The sequence below is a fragment of the Ahaetulla prasina genome, chromosome 1, assembly GCF_028640845.1.
Source record: "Ahaetulla prasina isolate Xishuangbanna chromosome 1, ASM2864084v1, whole genome shotgun sequence".
Classification (NCBI taxonomy): domain Eukaryota; kingdom Metazoa; phylum Chordata; class Lepidosauria; order Squamata; family Colubridae; genus Ahaetulla; species Ahaetulla prasina.
In genome coordinates, this window is record NC_080539.1 from 113,846,253 (window position 1) to 113,861,796 (window position 15,544).

The 15,544-nt window shown below is 36.8% G+C and overlaps 1 protein-coding gene across 3 annotated transcripts in view; it reads right to left on the reverse strand.

Moving 5' to 3' along the window:
* Nucleotides 1-6,562: 6,562 nt before the first annotated feature.
* KPNA5 (karyopherin subunit alpha 5) overlaps nt 6,563-15,544 on the reverse strand; it is a 30,358-nt gene continuing 21,376 nt past the window's right edge. For 2 of the 3 annotated variants that reach the window (XM_058173261.1, XM_058173270.1), the window contains exons 10-14: nt 15,426-15,504; nt 13,336-13,461; nt 12,685-12,812; nt 10,145-10,323; nt 6,563-9,852 (exon numbers count right to left, since the gene is read on the reverse strand). In XM_058173261.1, coding sequence (XP_058029244.1) covers nt 9,665-9,852; nt 10,145-10,323; nt 12,685-12,812; nt 13,336-13,461; nt 15,426-15,504 — 700 coding nt within the window. In that variant the 3' untranslated portion in view covers nt 6,563-9,664. The remainder of the gene's footprint in view (nt 9,853-10,144; nt 10,324-12,684; nt 12,813-13,335; nt 13,462-15,425; nt 15,505-15,544) is intronic. The other variant, XM_058173279.1, reaches the window with a different exon arrangement.

Here is a 15,544-nt window from a genome sequence, read left to right on the forward strand (position 1 = left end):
AGGGAGATTGGAAGTGTGGGGGTGGGGGAGGGGAGGTTTTCTGGAAATCTCATTTCAGGATAAAGTCATTTGATCAACCCTTAAGTACCTATCAACACACAGGAGATGCAGGTCTCTGAAGACATGATGTTGACTTCCTATGATTTTTTTCTTCTCCCGTTTGCCTAACTGTGATTCCCAGTTTACCAAGGATTTGAAATCAGAGGTCAAAAGATCAGCCTGAGGTAGAATTGTAATCCTGGGCTAAGGGAAAAACTAGTTAGCCTCTATTGTAGCTAACATGTTTTCTTTCTTTTTCCTGTGGAGGACTATTGTGACCTGAAGGCCATGGTGAAGCAAGTGGGAGAGACAGACAATGCTAAAGGAGAGTGGGAATCCCATGGTTTTGCCTTATGGCCCCCTTTGCTTCCTGGGTTTTTCTTTGGTTTCTTTTGCTCTTTTTCTGAATTTCTTCTTCTTCTCTCTCTCTCTCTCTCTCTTTCTCTCTCTCTCCCCTGCCTCCCTCCCTCTCTCCCCCCCCCCTTCCCTTTTGCTAAATGTAGGTTAAAATCACTTTGGCCCAGAGTCACAAGGGCTTCCTTGACTTGTGAAGGCCTTTTAAAATTAGGACAGCTACATTCAATAAGACTAATGTCTGTTTATGCTCTGGTAGCCATGGTTGTTCATCCTTGTACTTGATCATGGTTAAGAGAAAGAGTCCTTGGGTCCACACATTTTATTAAGAACAATATGTGATTTCAGCCATTGTAATTGTGGCTTAATGTGGTGTGTATACCAGCTATTGTGGTCTGCAAACCATGGTTTATGGCATAGCAGAATGTGAAACATGCATTCACCTGCTGTAAATAAGACTATTTTCATTAAAAAAAATAGGTACATAAAGACTATATAAACAACATGTAGATGGTACTTCAACAAACCACAATGAGTCCAACCTCAGGTTTGTGTGACACATAAACCAGATTAATGAAAGAGAAGAGGAATTTATGTTGGAGCAGGGGAAGAAATCATTTAGCTGGCTATTGTTTTATGAAATGATTGTTATAATGAAGTTGGAAATTGAATCAATCCTAAGAGCAGCCAATTTTGACTTAGGTGCACCAGTGATTACAAAAAATGACGATATGATAGCAATGATAGGATAGTTTTGCTGCTGCATTGATGTTTGCTGGAACCTTCCTACAGCACTGAGCAGAACTTCAGCAGTGATTCCATCCTTAGGGGTATCTGCAAATCAGAATGTTATCAAAGTAATGAAATGTACATCATAATGTCATAATGTAAGTCCACTTGTTATGTACTTGCACATGAAATTTTGCTTTAAGTGCAAAAGGGTAAAATGTTTTTGTGATGTTACAGAGCATGTTTCTTCAATGCACTCTCCTTGCCCCCACCCCCCCTGCACATTATGGAGTTAAGTACAAGTCAGAGGTGGGTTTCAGCAGGTTCTGATCAGTTCTGGAGAACCAGTAGAGGAAATTTTGAGTAGTTCGGAGAACCGGTAGTAAAAATTCTGACTGGTCCCGCCCCCATCTATTGTCTGCCTCCCAGCTCCCAGCTGATCGGGAGGAAATGGGGATTTTGCAGTAATCTTCCCCTGGAGTGGGGAGGGAATGGAGATTTTACAGTATCCTTCCCCTGCCACGCCCACCAAGCCACACCCACCAAGCCATGCCATGCCCACCAAGCCACACCCACAGAACCAGTAGTAAAAAAATTTGAAACCCACCACTGGTACAAGTATTTCATGAATTCAAGTAATTTTAACTCTCCTTTGGATTGAGAGTGCTGAAGGTAAAGATTATGTCTAAGCAAGGAAGAGTTCTCTTGAATTCTGAAATGAGCAGAGAAATGATGTGTTCTCACCCCCGAGTACAACTAAACAAGGCTGCTTTTAAAGTTGTAATGGAACTGTGTTTCAAGCACAAGCTTGAAGGCTGTCTTTCCAAAGATCTGAATGAATTGCACCACAAGCAATATTGTTTTCTGCTTCTTTCCACTGTGCTGTACTCTCAGAGTTGCATAGATATTATTCCTGAATTTTCATTGTTATGCATAAAAATCAGGAGGACTCAGGAGGTATTGAATTTACCTTTCATGCAATTAAAACAGGAAATTATTGCTGAGCTAATCCCTATTATGTCATTCTGTAATATAAGAAGTGATTGGAAAGTAGCTGCAGATAATATGTACTAAAATACTTAGGCTATTTCCTTGTCAAATTTATATTAACATGGCTGGAATTGTGTATTAACAGATGGATATCTCCTTTAGCAGTAGCCTAATATATCTAACAATAGAGTGAACTAATGACCTCACTAATGAAACAAAAAAGGGTATTTATCATGGTTTTTTCAGATGCCAGATTTATACCCATTAGTCTTGGTGTAAAACCACGCATTTCTTTTTTGTCAAGAATACACACACAAACACAAACACACACAGAGAGATTAATATTTATAAAATAATTTATATAATTTCTGTTGAGAAGTTACTTGGTGATATGGATGGAGGTCGAAGGGATTTACTTTTGGAAAGGATTACACTGTGAATATCTGTCAGCATATTCTTTTCACCTTTGAAAAGGTCTCTCTCTCTCTCTCTCTCTCTCTCTCTCTCTCTCTCTCTCTCTCTCTCTCTATACATATTTAGAATAGAATAGAATAGAATAGAATAGAATAGAATAGAATAGAATAGAATAGAATTTTTATTGGCCAAGTGTGATTGGACACACAAGGAATTTGTCTTGGTGCATATGCTCTCAGTGTACATAAAAGAAAAGATACGTTCATCAAGGTACAACATTTTCAACACAATTGATGATCAATATATCAATATAAATCATAATGTGTACCATTTGTGTGGTACACATACATAGGTATGTTTTTATTTATCTCTACATACAGATACATAAACAGAAACATTTGAATGTACATGCTTGTAAATATTTGTAAATGCTGTTACCAATACTTCACAAGTCTTCAGTGTTAAATATTTGCTGTTGAAAGCTAACCTGCCTGAAATCTGAACAGGGCTTCAGAACAGAGCCTCATGTTTAATAAAATGGCTATTCTTTCACCAATGTTGGAATGGATATTTTTGTGAACAGAAACTTCTCGTTGTAAAAGAAAGAGTATAATTACACGCCCCTTAAAGATTTGAATTTATCTTCTTCTGGAATACTTTACTCTGAAGAGATGATGTATTGTTTTTATCCCCATCTCTTTTGAGGATGAAAAATAGATTAAATTGGAAATGTCTGTGGAGCAACTCGGTGGTTGGGAGTTCTATAGGCATCTCTTTAAAAGCAAGATGTTTGAAAGATCAAGGAATTTGATTGAGCCATAAGGGGACAGCATAGGATCAATAAAGAGCTATATGTCCAATGGGTCAACAATGGGATTTTTTGTCTTTTCACACTAGAAAAAATGAGCTATAGCAGAAGGTTTAAGTTGTAAGAAGAGAATGGGTTGTACAGGTTGTTCACACAATTCCCCGCCCCCCAAAAAATGTTTGTGCAGATTCATTACTGTTTGGGGTACGTCTCTTGATGTCACACTCCCTGATGGATTTGTTTCCAAATGGCCTCCCCACTATAGCCACCGTTTCAGTGGATGGACAGCTACCCACACCCCAATAACTGTCCTAGCTCCCATACAAACTTGCAGCAGCCAATACAAGTGCAAGCTGAACCTGCTACTAACTATAGTTCTCTTTTTATGGGTCAATATTTAATATCAAGCTCCTTTTTAACAGGAATTTCATTAATGTCTTCAGATGTAAGAAACAGTGAGGTCTGGTTTGCAAAACCAAAACACAACCAACTCTCTACAACCCAAAAGTGAAGGGCTGTAGCAGAAAAGAACTGCAAGATTTATTAAACACTGCCCTCTTATGGTCAAAGCACAAATTTGCTGCTATGTTGGAGGTGGGAAAAAGTTGTACTTCTGTGTTGCCACTTGTCTTTTATGCTTATAGATACTTGTCATAATATTCTACTGTATTTCAGTCTCAGCTATCCCTTTTCTAGTACTTCATTGAGACAGAAGCTTCCATGAAAAGTAAAAATCTGGCCTGTGGTTCCATCTACATTCCTAGTAAATGCAAAAAAAAAAAGTTATGTGGTGTTTTTATAGACTTATATTGACTTATGCTATTTTATGCAACACAACTCTAGTGGCTCACAATAATATTGGACTTCCATTGCTTATAAGAAATAGCAACAATTGGATGAAGTTGCATATATAACTGCACATTTATCTACTCTTATATAGTAACTATCCCATGACTCAGTGTGGTGCAGTGTTAAAGGTTGTTGGATTTGAGACTTGGAAGACCCTGATAAACCCTCTGGATCAGGGATCTGCAGACTTGGCTCTTTTAAGACTTGTGGACTTCAACTCCCAGAGTTGAAGTCCACAAGTCTTAAAATAGCCAAGTTTGTAGACCCCTGCTCTGGATTATATACCCCTTTGGTTTTCTCCTCAAAGTCTGCTGCCTTTATTTCTTAGATCAAAGAACCATCCAAGATGGGTCTCAAATTATGAGGTTGTTCTTGACCCACAAATAACAGAAAGTTATTACCTTATCTTGCAAGTAGATATGGTTCATTATGCTCCTATTTCCAAACAATATCTGGAAAATGCATCAGGCAACACCAAGGTGATGCAAAGCAGTGGGTATACATTAAACCTTAAACAATGAAGAAAAAAAATCAAATAGGGTGGAATTGAAAGTTAGTTGCAGAGAACTGACTGCTTTCAATAGTTCTAGGGCTATGGGTATCCCAGCATTTCACTCCAGGCAATAAAAAAAAGAATCTGTGGTGGGGATCAGAGGTGAGTTTCAGCAGGTTCTAACCAGTAGCGGAAACTTTGAGTAGTTTGGAGAACTGGTAGTAAACATTCTGACTGGCCCCGCCCCCATCTATTCTCTGCCTCCCAAGTCCCAGCTGATCAGGAAGAAATGGAAATTTTACAGTATCCTTCCCCTGCCACACCCACCAAGCCATGCCATGCCCACCAAGCCACACCCACAGAACCAGTAGCAAAAAAATTTACTCACAAGCTTTTTCAGGGAAGAATCTGAGTCCAACATAGGTTGCAAGGCTTTTAAAAGGCTGAAAGAAATACCCTTGCTCTTATCTTACACTTTAGAAAGCGCAGAGAACTATAGAATAAAATCATAGGGCTGGAAGGGGCTTTGGAGTCTAGTCCAATCCCCTGCCCATGGCAGATCTTGTATTTTATAGAACATATAATTATATATGATAATTATGGAGTCACTGAAGCAGTTGGTGTGAGCTTAAATGGACTCCGATGGATGATAGAGGACAGGAAGGCCTGGAGGAACGTTCTCCATGGGGTCGCGATGAGTCGGACATGACTTCGTGACTAACACACTCAAAACCGTAGAAATGGGGGTAGACTTTAGGAGAAACCCTTCCATACTTCCACCTCTCACAATACTTGACAACACAGTATCAACAGTAGAAACCTTCAAATTTCTGGGTTCTATCATATCGCAAGATCTCAAATGGACAGCTAACATCAAAAACATCATTAAAAAAGGACAACAAAGAATGTTCTTTCTGCGCCAACTCAGTAAACTCAAACTGCCCAAGGAGCTGCTGATCCAATTCTACAGAGGAATTATTGAGTCTGTCATTTGCACCTCTATAACTGTCTGGTTCGGTTCTGCAACCCAACAAGAAAAACACAGACTTCAGAGGATAATTAGAACTGCAGAAAAAATAATTGCTACCAACTTGCCTTCCATTGAGGACCTGTATACTGCACGAATCAAGAAGAGGGCCGTGAAAATATTTGCAGATCCCTCGCATCCTGGACATAAACTGTTTCAACTCCTACCCTCAAAACGACGCTATAGAGCACTGCACACCAGAACAACTAGACACAAGAACAGTTTTTTCCCGAAGGCCATCACTCTGCTAAACAAATAATTCCCTCAACACTGTCAGACTATTTACTGAATCTGCACTACTATTAATCGTTTCATAGTTCCCATCACCAATCTCTTTCCACTTATGACTGTATGACTATAACTTGTTGCTGGCAATCCTTATGATTTATATTGATATATTGATCATCAATTGTGTTGTAAATGTTGTACCTTGATGAACGTATCTTTTCTTTTATGTACACTGAGAGCATATGCACCAAGACAAATTCCTTGTGTGTCCAATCACACTTGGCCAATAAAAAATTCTATTCTATTCTATTCTACAACAAATATAATTATATATCTTTTAGAGAGGGAGGGAGGGGAAGGGAGATAGACAGAGATATTTGCTACCTGGTGTCCAATCTAATTTGGAAAGTTTTGCGTTGCCAACCGCAAGCCTGATTCTAAGGCAGTTTCTAAGGTAGAGGAAGACTTGGGTTGGAAAACTGTGCAGTTACTCTTACTCTTGCTCTGCAGAGTAAGAAATTCTTTTCTCATGTATCTGCAATTAAATTCTACTAAGATCAATCAGGGGTTCTCACAAAAGTTTGCACAGGAATCTGAGTCTGCCAGCCAAAATAAATATACGCCATGTGTATCATGTAAAATACATTTATTAATTTTGCATTGTAGTGTTGAGTAGTAACATTCCCTAATATTGCATACTGTTGATATTTGCAGATTGGAGTCTGTAGTTTGTCAAAGATGCAATAAATTACAGATGATCATTTGAAACACAATAAAAAATGTGGTGTTTTTATAGATCTCAATTCTTTTAGCGGTTTCATAATACACATCTTCTAAATACATTTTTCGTTAATTAATATAACAAAATGTAAATAAGGCGTCAGCAAATAAATCCAACTGAGATAATAAGTAAAAGTAATTGTACTTTGCTTTAAGACCATAATCCATCTATTTTCTAAATGTAAACCTGCTTGAGTAAAAGCACATTATATTTTGTATCTGAAATACATACTTGGCATAGTTGCATAGTTTAAAGTCTTGTCAAATTCAGGCCATTACATGAGAATATGTCAACTTGAATTAGGAAGGAATTCTTAAATCTGAACTACTTTTTAAATTGTTCAAAGATGTACTATTTAGGACTGTTTTTTCTCTTTAATCCTACACATCCTGCAGATGCTGTTGATATCAAGTCTATTAAAGGGCCAACTCCTGAAATGTTTCTAAATCATGCAACATTTTAAAATCTCATTTGCAATAGAATTTGACCCAATACTAATACTTAAGCATTCAAAATTAAGGTCAAAATTATGTCTTCAGCAATATACAGAAATTATCATACTCATGATTTATACGATGAAATTATCCTTTCAAAACAGTTGTGTTAATTCACATTTGAGATTTATGTTTTTTTCTAAATCATATGTAATCTTACATTTTTGTTCAGATAAAAATGCTTTGATGAGAGCATTTATTTATTCACTCGGAAATTAAGAGCAGGCACAACTGGTAATTTGTGTAATGCAAGCAAACAAACAAACAATGGTTATACCCTGTCACTACCTTTTTCTCTCTTTTTTTAACATTCTAGAGTAATTCCGATAAAATTCAGTTTTCAATTGGCAAATTTAAACTGTACTTGGAATGAATGATGTATAAATATAAAACGTTCCCCAATACTGAAATTCCATTATCCCATTAGCCACTGATAGATATAGGACATCTAGCTTTAAATAGACGTCTTATATCTTGCACTGGACTTCCAGCAAATTTCCAAATGAGGTGGCTTCTTCAATTATGATCCTCTATTCATCCATACCTATTTTTAACTAATAAGCTTATATTTTCCAAGGCAAGCAGCACTTCCACAATTCTTAGTGAGTAAATATTGTTGTTATATTGCCTTTGTGAAGGCTATGGGCCATGTTGCAGTGAACCTTGTACGTAGTAGAAATATGTATGTCAGCTACTACAATGGAAATACAGAACAAGTTCCACAGGCTATGACAGTAGAGTTAATACAGGAAGCAGCTATATTGAACACTTTAGCCTTTTATTCCTGACCCACACTGAAACTACTAAGTAATTGAACAGCTTCATTCCAAAAACCCTAATATTGATCTAGCACTGAAACAAAGGGGTGTCTATAACAATGACATAAGATGCATGGCACAATGGCCAATTATGACTTATTTTCCTTGGCAGATCATTCTTGGAGAACTTGAATATATATGACAAAAAGAGCAGTGTTTTAACTCAAATACATGTTCGTGAATGAACATGTATTTCATTGAATGCAAACTCCTTTTTGAAAATTTGAGCACATGAATTTGAAATTTACACAGTATTTTAAAAAGGCAATCACTTGTAGGTATTATACATCACTTTTTAAAAAGTATTATACAGATCAAGATATTTCTGATAAGCAAAATTATCAGAGTACTTGAACTGGGCTATAGTTCTCCCAATTCATATAAGATTCATACTCTAAAACAAATGGTCTCAAGTGTTCATTCTAGTGTAAAATAAAATTAACCAGTATTATATAAACTTATTTTACATATGTTGTCACAAATAATAGTATATTCAAGTGCTTTCCTTCAATTAATTGGAAAATGGTTTTTCCCAGTGCTACTGCTGATTTGTTAGAAAATATACTTTTGGTGATCTGTTTTCAATAAGTTAGAAAAATTGCCAAACGTTTAAAAAAGGGGTTTTATAATGCATTCATATATTTGGTCAAACACAATACACTGTGTAAATAAATAATCTAACTTTGTTCTTTAAAATGGTATGTTGCAGCCTCACACATTTTAGTACTTTTAAGTTAAACATGGATATTGCAGTTCAGAATTCCTAGTATGCAACTATAGAAAGTTCCCTTACAATAATCATTACATACTTTACATACAATATAAACATACTTTTCTAATTGAGAAGTTCATAGTAGGTAGGAAAAAAAAGCTCCAGCAATTTAATGGACAAATATCAGCAGATAAAGCTTTCCACATCATGTCATCAACCTGTCATTAAAGAAATCAGCTGTAGTAATTAGTTCAAGCACTGGCAACTTTTGCAATTCCACAGAAATTAAATGGATGAAGGAACTTCCTTTACATAACTAGGAACAAGTTCAAATAAACTACAAATTGAAACTGGCTACCTCTTTTCAAACAGCACAAAAACTGTACTTTTGACATAACGTTTAATGTTATGGTATGTAACCAGCAATTTGCTCCTAGAAGTGTTGTTTTTAAATATATTTCACCAGTTTGTCTCAAAGTGTCACACACAAAACTATATTTTCACTATTTAAATAAATAATTTTCACATTCTAAGTTTAACATTTACTAGGAGCTCATGTCTGAAGTTCTGAAATACCTTTTTTGCTCCAAGGAATAGAGGTAGATTTTAGTGTAGCTCGGGCATATAAACCACACTGCCAAAATCCAAAATATCACAGCTGTTTATGGATAATGGTGCAATTTTAGCCACTGCTTGAAAACTCAGAATCTGCCGTCTGTTCTGAAGTGAGAATTCAAGCTATGCAACATTATTTTTTAACTTGTGAATAGTATTTCTAGGAACGAGACAATGGCAACACACAATAGGGGGAAAAATAAGCACATGTTGAGTTCATGAGTTGCTCCTTTATCTTCTTCAGCAAAACGTTCCCCCTCAGGGCAGCAAATGAAGGCCAACACAAAAGCGCTCCTGTCCTATGAGCCAAGGGTTACAGCTGGAACCCCTCCATGGGAGCTTCCTGTTGCTGGAACACAAATTGCTGCTCGCTTTCATCCACTTGGGGCACAATGTTTGCATCTTCCTCTTCCACACCAAAATAATGTTCAATGAGATCAAAAGCCTTTTGGTAGATTTCTTGGTTTTCATGACTTTGAAGGATTTCAATTTTATCCAGTCCTGGAATTAAGAGAGAGAAAGACAAGTAAGATCTATAGTGATCAATATATAGTCAAGCACTGCTCAGTAATACACAGCTCTTAATTCCATAAACAGGTAAAAGAAAGACATTTCTTGACAACTCCCAGAATAGCAAACAAGAGACATATATTTTGTTAGTTAACAGTATATCTTATGTTTATTAGGAATCATTTGCCTACATAGAAGTCTACAGCACTGCATTGCAGAGTTGACAATTTTTCAATAGAAATGTTGCAAATATTTGCTGTGGCATTAAGTTATCACTTCTTACCATAGGCTTCCTCTATACGGGCACAGTAAGGATTCACTCCAATTCCATTTTGCTTTGATTCTTGTTCTCCATGTCGCAATATGTTTTCAAGTCCATTCAAGGCTACTTGGACTATTTTAGAGTCCATCACAGTCAGAAGATCACATAGAGGTTTGGTACAACCTAATGCCACTAAGTAACTTTTATATAGAAAGGGGGGGGGGGGAAGAGGATGGAAAATAACTAATCAGGTTTTTATTTTTGTTGACTGTAATAAACTATATATAGGATGCTTTCAATAAACAATATTTAAAATATAATTTTGAAAACATTATGCTATCAAAAGAAACACACTCCTTATATGATTACGTATAATTTCATCCCAAACACCAACAATGAATTTTTTAAAAAACTGAATGATCTGAAATCTGAATGATCTATGAACAAACTTTCATTTCCAACATGAACTCATGTTATATAATTTCTATTCATATGAAAATGTTAACACATTAACACTGTTCCAAATGAATAAACATATTATCAAGCATGTAAAGGTGAGAAATTAAACAAAACATTTACCGTATTTTTTTTTCTGAAATTACATGTTTTACCAAACTATTGTTCATGAAAACACTGGAGGAGAAAAATAGCATTTGCCTACCCAAAGACAAGATTTCTTTTCTTTGTGGCTACTCGCATATACAGGTTTGATTCACACATTCTCCAAAATATAGGGTGGTAAAATTTGGTTTTGGGTTCATATGATGCACTATGGTTTGTAAACTATGGCATTTTAGATAACTACATATGGGCCAGGTTTCTATTCCAGGTTTAAATGAATAATGAGTTAGAAAATGTGTAAATCTAGCCAATTGGGGATTGTGTATTTTTCAGAGTATAAGACGCACTTTTCCCCCCTAAAAGAGGGTGAAAATTTGGTGCATTTTATACACCGAATGTAGCCCTGTTCACCCCCAACCTTTGGCCTTTGCCTCCCAGCAATTTACCTCCTTGCAACAAACAGCCCATTTCAGCTTCAGCACAGCCTAACTAGGACAAACAGCTGATTATCGGTTGGATCGGCTTCCCGACCCTCAGCTGTTTCAGGCTGCAGGGATTGACATTGCCTATTGCTGCATGGGACTCCGCTGTTTGTTGCAAGGAGGCAAACTGCTGGGAAGCAGATTTTTGTTTTTCTTGTGCTAATCAGGCTGTCTTGAAAATGAAAATGAAACTAAAGCAGGCTGTTTGCTGCAAGGAGGGAAATTGCTGGGAGGCAGAAGCAGAGGCAGATTTTTTTCTTGTTTTCCTCCCCAAACAAGGTAGGTGCATCTTATAGTCCGGAGCGTCTTAAGACTCCGAAAAATACTCTATTTATATTGTACTGTTATACAGCAGAACTCCCGAGAAACAACAGGAGTAATCTGAGAAGTCCTCTGTTCTGTAATTGTAGGAACAGACAGACCTTCATGATACTGGATAGCATCAAAAATATTCTTCCTAGGATGTCCTCAGGCTACCAGTTGCCTCACTGTTTTCAGACATATATTGAAAATGTTTTTAAGATCAGTAAATCTAAGAACATGCAGTTTTGGCAAGTTTGAGTATTAGATGTTTCATTCGAAACATTTTCATTAACGTGCTGCTACTTTTTATTTTTATTTTATTTTATTTGATTACTTTTTATGTCAATTGTTTATATTTTACATCATTTCTTATTTTGGTTTTTTAAACTTATTATTTTTATACTATAATTATGTTACAAGCTACTTGCAGGTATTTAGAATAAAGAAATGTGAGTATACAATACAGATAGTCCTCGACTTACAACAGTTCGTTTAGTGACTGAATTTACAACGGCACTGAAAAAAAGTGACTTATGACAATTTTTCAAACATATGTGTTGCAGCATCCCCGTGGTCACATGATTTACATTCAGATGCTTGACAACTGATTCACATTTATGACGGTCCCGGAGTCACATGATCCCCTTTTTGTGACCTTCTGACAAGCAGAGTCAAAGGGGAAGCCAGATTCACTTAACAACTATGCTGTTAATTTAACAAGTGCAGTGATTCTCTTAACAAATGTGGCAAGAAAAGTCATAAAATGGGGCAAAACTCACTTAACAAATTTCTTACTTAACATAAATTTTGGGGCTCAATTATGATTGCAAGTTGAGGACTACCTATATGTATGTATATATGTGTGTAAGTATATGTGTGTATATGCGCGCGCGCGCGCACACACACACACACACACACACACACACTCTGCTGAAAAGATATTCAAGGCATACTATGATTCCCTCATGCAGCTTTTCATAAGCTGGTGCCCTCAAGATTGACTCCAGAATTCTCAGTCATTACAGTGTTGGGTGCTGAAAGTGAGGAGCGGTGGCATACAAGTTTAACAAACTATTGTTATCATTTGAATTTGTATGCATTTGTACGCAATAGTCCTAACTATCTGAGAGCATGAGGTTGGGAAACGTTGACTTACTAATTGAAAAAGTTTCTTTCAACTACCAGCATTGCTTTGAAACAACTGCAATCTGTTACCTAATCTGTTGAGGAGTCCCTCCTGATGTCGCATTAGTAATGGCCCATGCTGCTTCCTTTATAGTACGAAATTCAGCTTTCTGGAGAATTTCAATCAATACTGGAAATATATTTGCATCTATAACAGCCTAAAGGAAAAAAATATATAATACTGTAATAACTCTGAAATTCTTTAAGTCAACAGACTAACCCAATACTGAACTTACAATAAACTCTTAATTTCGCAGACACTCATTCAATGGATTCTGGATGTACCAGGAAAAAAAAATGGACTTGATCACCAAATAACAAAATGCCTGGATTTATATCATCTATATAGCAACACATACAAATAATGTAAATTGATACAATTACCTCAATTATGTAAAAAAAAACAAAAAACAAGAAAACAAGAAAAAAAATAAGAAATCTGCAGTAATTATACATACAAGCAATATACATATGCATTTAATGGACATTTAAATGCATGGATATGAGATTGTATTGAATGCGTAACCTCCAGATAAAGCTGCCCATCCCTTCCCACCTACCCAGCACTATTCACTGAGTGCTGAATAGATTAAACAAAAATAAATGAGGTTGAGGAGCAGAACAAGACCAAAAAAAATGTTAAGGGTAAAAATACATAACAAAGGTAACTGAATACATTACCTGAATTTGTGCTCTGTTTCCTGCAGTGATGTTAGATACTGTCCAGCATGCTTCTTTTCGAATAGATTCCTTGGGACTACTCAGCAAATGTAAGAGACAGGGTAATGCAGAGCAATTTAGAATTACCTAAAATAATTTGAAAAATGAAAAGTTCTGCCTAAACAATGTAAAATAAGGTACATTGCATATAGCTGATATAACAGTATTTACATGTTGAATTATTATTCAGTGAACAGCGTATTCATAGAAAAAAGGCATGTTATGTTTTCTGAAAAATATGTTCTAGATCCCCAAAAAAACTAAGCGTGAAGATACACAGATGCAACACAAAAGGAACAGAAGAAAAAGAAAAGAAATACTGTAATAAACAAAATGGTACCTTGGCACTCAACTGCTTTGAAGCTCATCGAATTTGGTACTCAATGCATTTTCACATGAATATTTTGTCCCAGTATTAACCGTTACTTTGGTACCCAACACACAAACTAGAACTTGTCAGTGTCGGCTGCCTTGTGAGTCACTACATTATTCCTTATGGGAAAAAATTGTTTAGTACTCATCATTTTTGGTTCTCATTGTGCCTCCTGGAACCAATTAACGATGAGTACCAAAGATACTCTCTACATTCAAAAGGCAGTCCTGCAGTGCAAGGAATTATTGCACACTACTATAGGCGATAACACCTATGGCACATGGCGGTGGCGATAGGCGGCGAACAGTGATCAGCAGTGAAGGCGATCCCCGCTACCTAGAACAGCTGATCGGCGGTATTCCGGGAGGCAAATCCAACCGTTAATCAGCTGCTCAGCAGCGAAGGTTTCAGTGTTTCTGGGCCGCAGCAGCTTAGCTCAATTAACCGGTGGTGGGCGCAATGGACTAGAGCCCTGACAAGCCATGTGCTGGGGCTGCGATAATGTGCTGAAGCTGACCAGGCTGTTTGCTGAAAGGATACTAGCCAGATGAATACTGGATGGACACTGGGAGGCAGAGGCAGATTTTTTTTTCTTGTTTTTCTCCTCTAAAGCTAATGTGCATCTTATGGTCCAGTGCGTTCTATAGTGTGAAAAATTTCACACACAACAGCTCATAATTTACCATAAACCACTGCAGTTATTATTTGTGGAAAGTCCACAACAGCTCATAATTTACCATAAACCACTGCAGTTATTATCTCAGTATGTCCAGGATCAAATATCTTCAACTGATTCTTAATAATAAAACTTTTCATTAAAATTATAACTGAGATCTCTCCAAAAAGTTGTATCTCACTCTCCAAAGTCATAGATCTCCACAGACCTCATTGTTCAGAAGGTTTTTATACAAATTGAACTACAATATCTCTTAACAGTTGTCTTCTGGTCGAAAATAATAAGTTTATTACACACACAGTGTCCATCAGTTTTGTTAAGAAAGTCCAATCCACATTCTTCCTCCACCCATTTCTCTCTCTATGACCCGTCCTCACCCATTCTCTCTATATGATCAAGTTATCTCAACGTATTTCTTTCAAACTGATCTTCATCGTATCAGTTCATTGGCTCTCCTTCAGTTTCAAAGTCAGCAAAGCAGGGAAGTAATATTGTAAACATTTCCGCTATTTGAAAGACTTGCTTATTTCAAAACAGAGCTTTCAGACAGAGAAATATTCCTCTTCCACAATATACAAACCTGGATAGCACAAATGCTGGAATCAAAGTTGAAAACAGCTCAAAATAGGAGTAGAATGGACTTATCCATATAGTCCTGCTTTCTTTCCAACCTCTTTCCAACCTCTACATAATCAGGCAGAGATGTGTGTGTGCTTGAGTTTGTGCAGAACTGTCAGAACAAGCCAAGACCCTCTTTTACTGAAGTTCCAGATTACATGGGAATCTGTAGTCGCTTCCAAGGGATTACGACTTTCAGACTTCATAGGTGGAAAGAGATTGGAGAGGAGGGGGAACTGGACTCCATGCACTAAGAACTTTCTTAACATCTGGGTAAATGCCTGAATAAGGCTACGATATCCCCTATATCTGATAAGTTCAGGTGACAAGATTCTATTGTATCTTTCAGAAAGATCACTGAAATAAGTTTAAAAATCGGCTTACCTGAGTTTGAATATCATCACCAGTCACAATATTTCCCACTGCTCTTAATGCAGGCGACACGACCTTGTAGTCATTGTGCCTAAACAACGGAATTGTTGAAGTATTTTAAAGACAGAAAG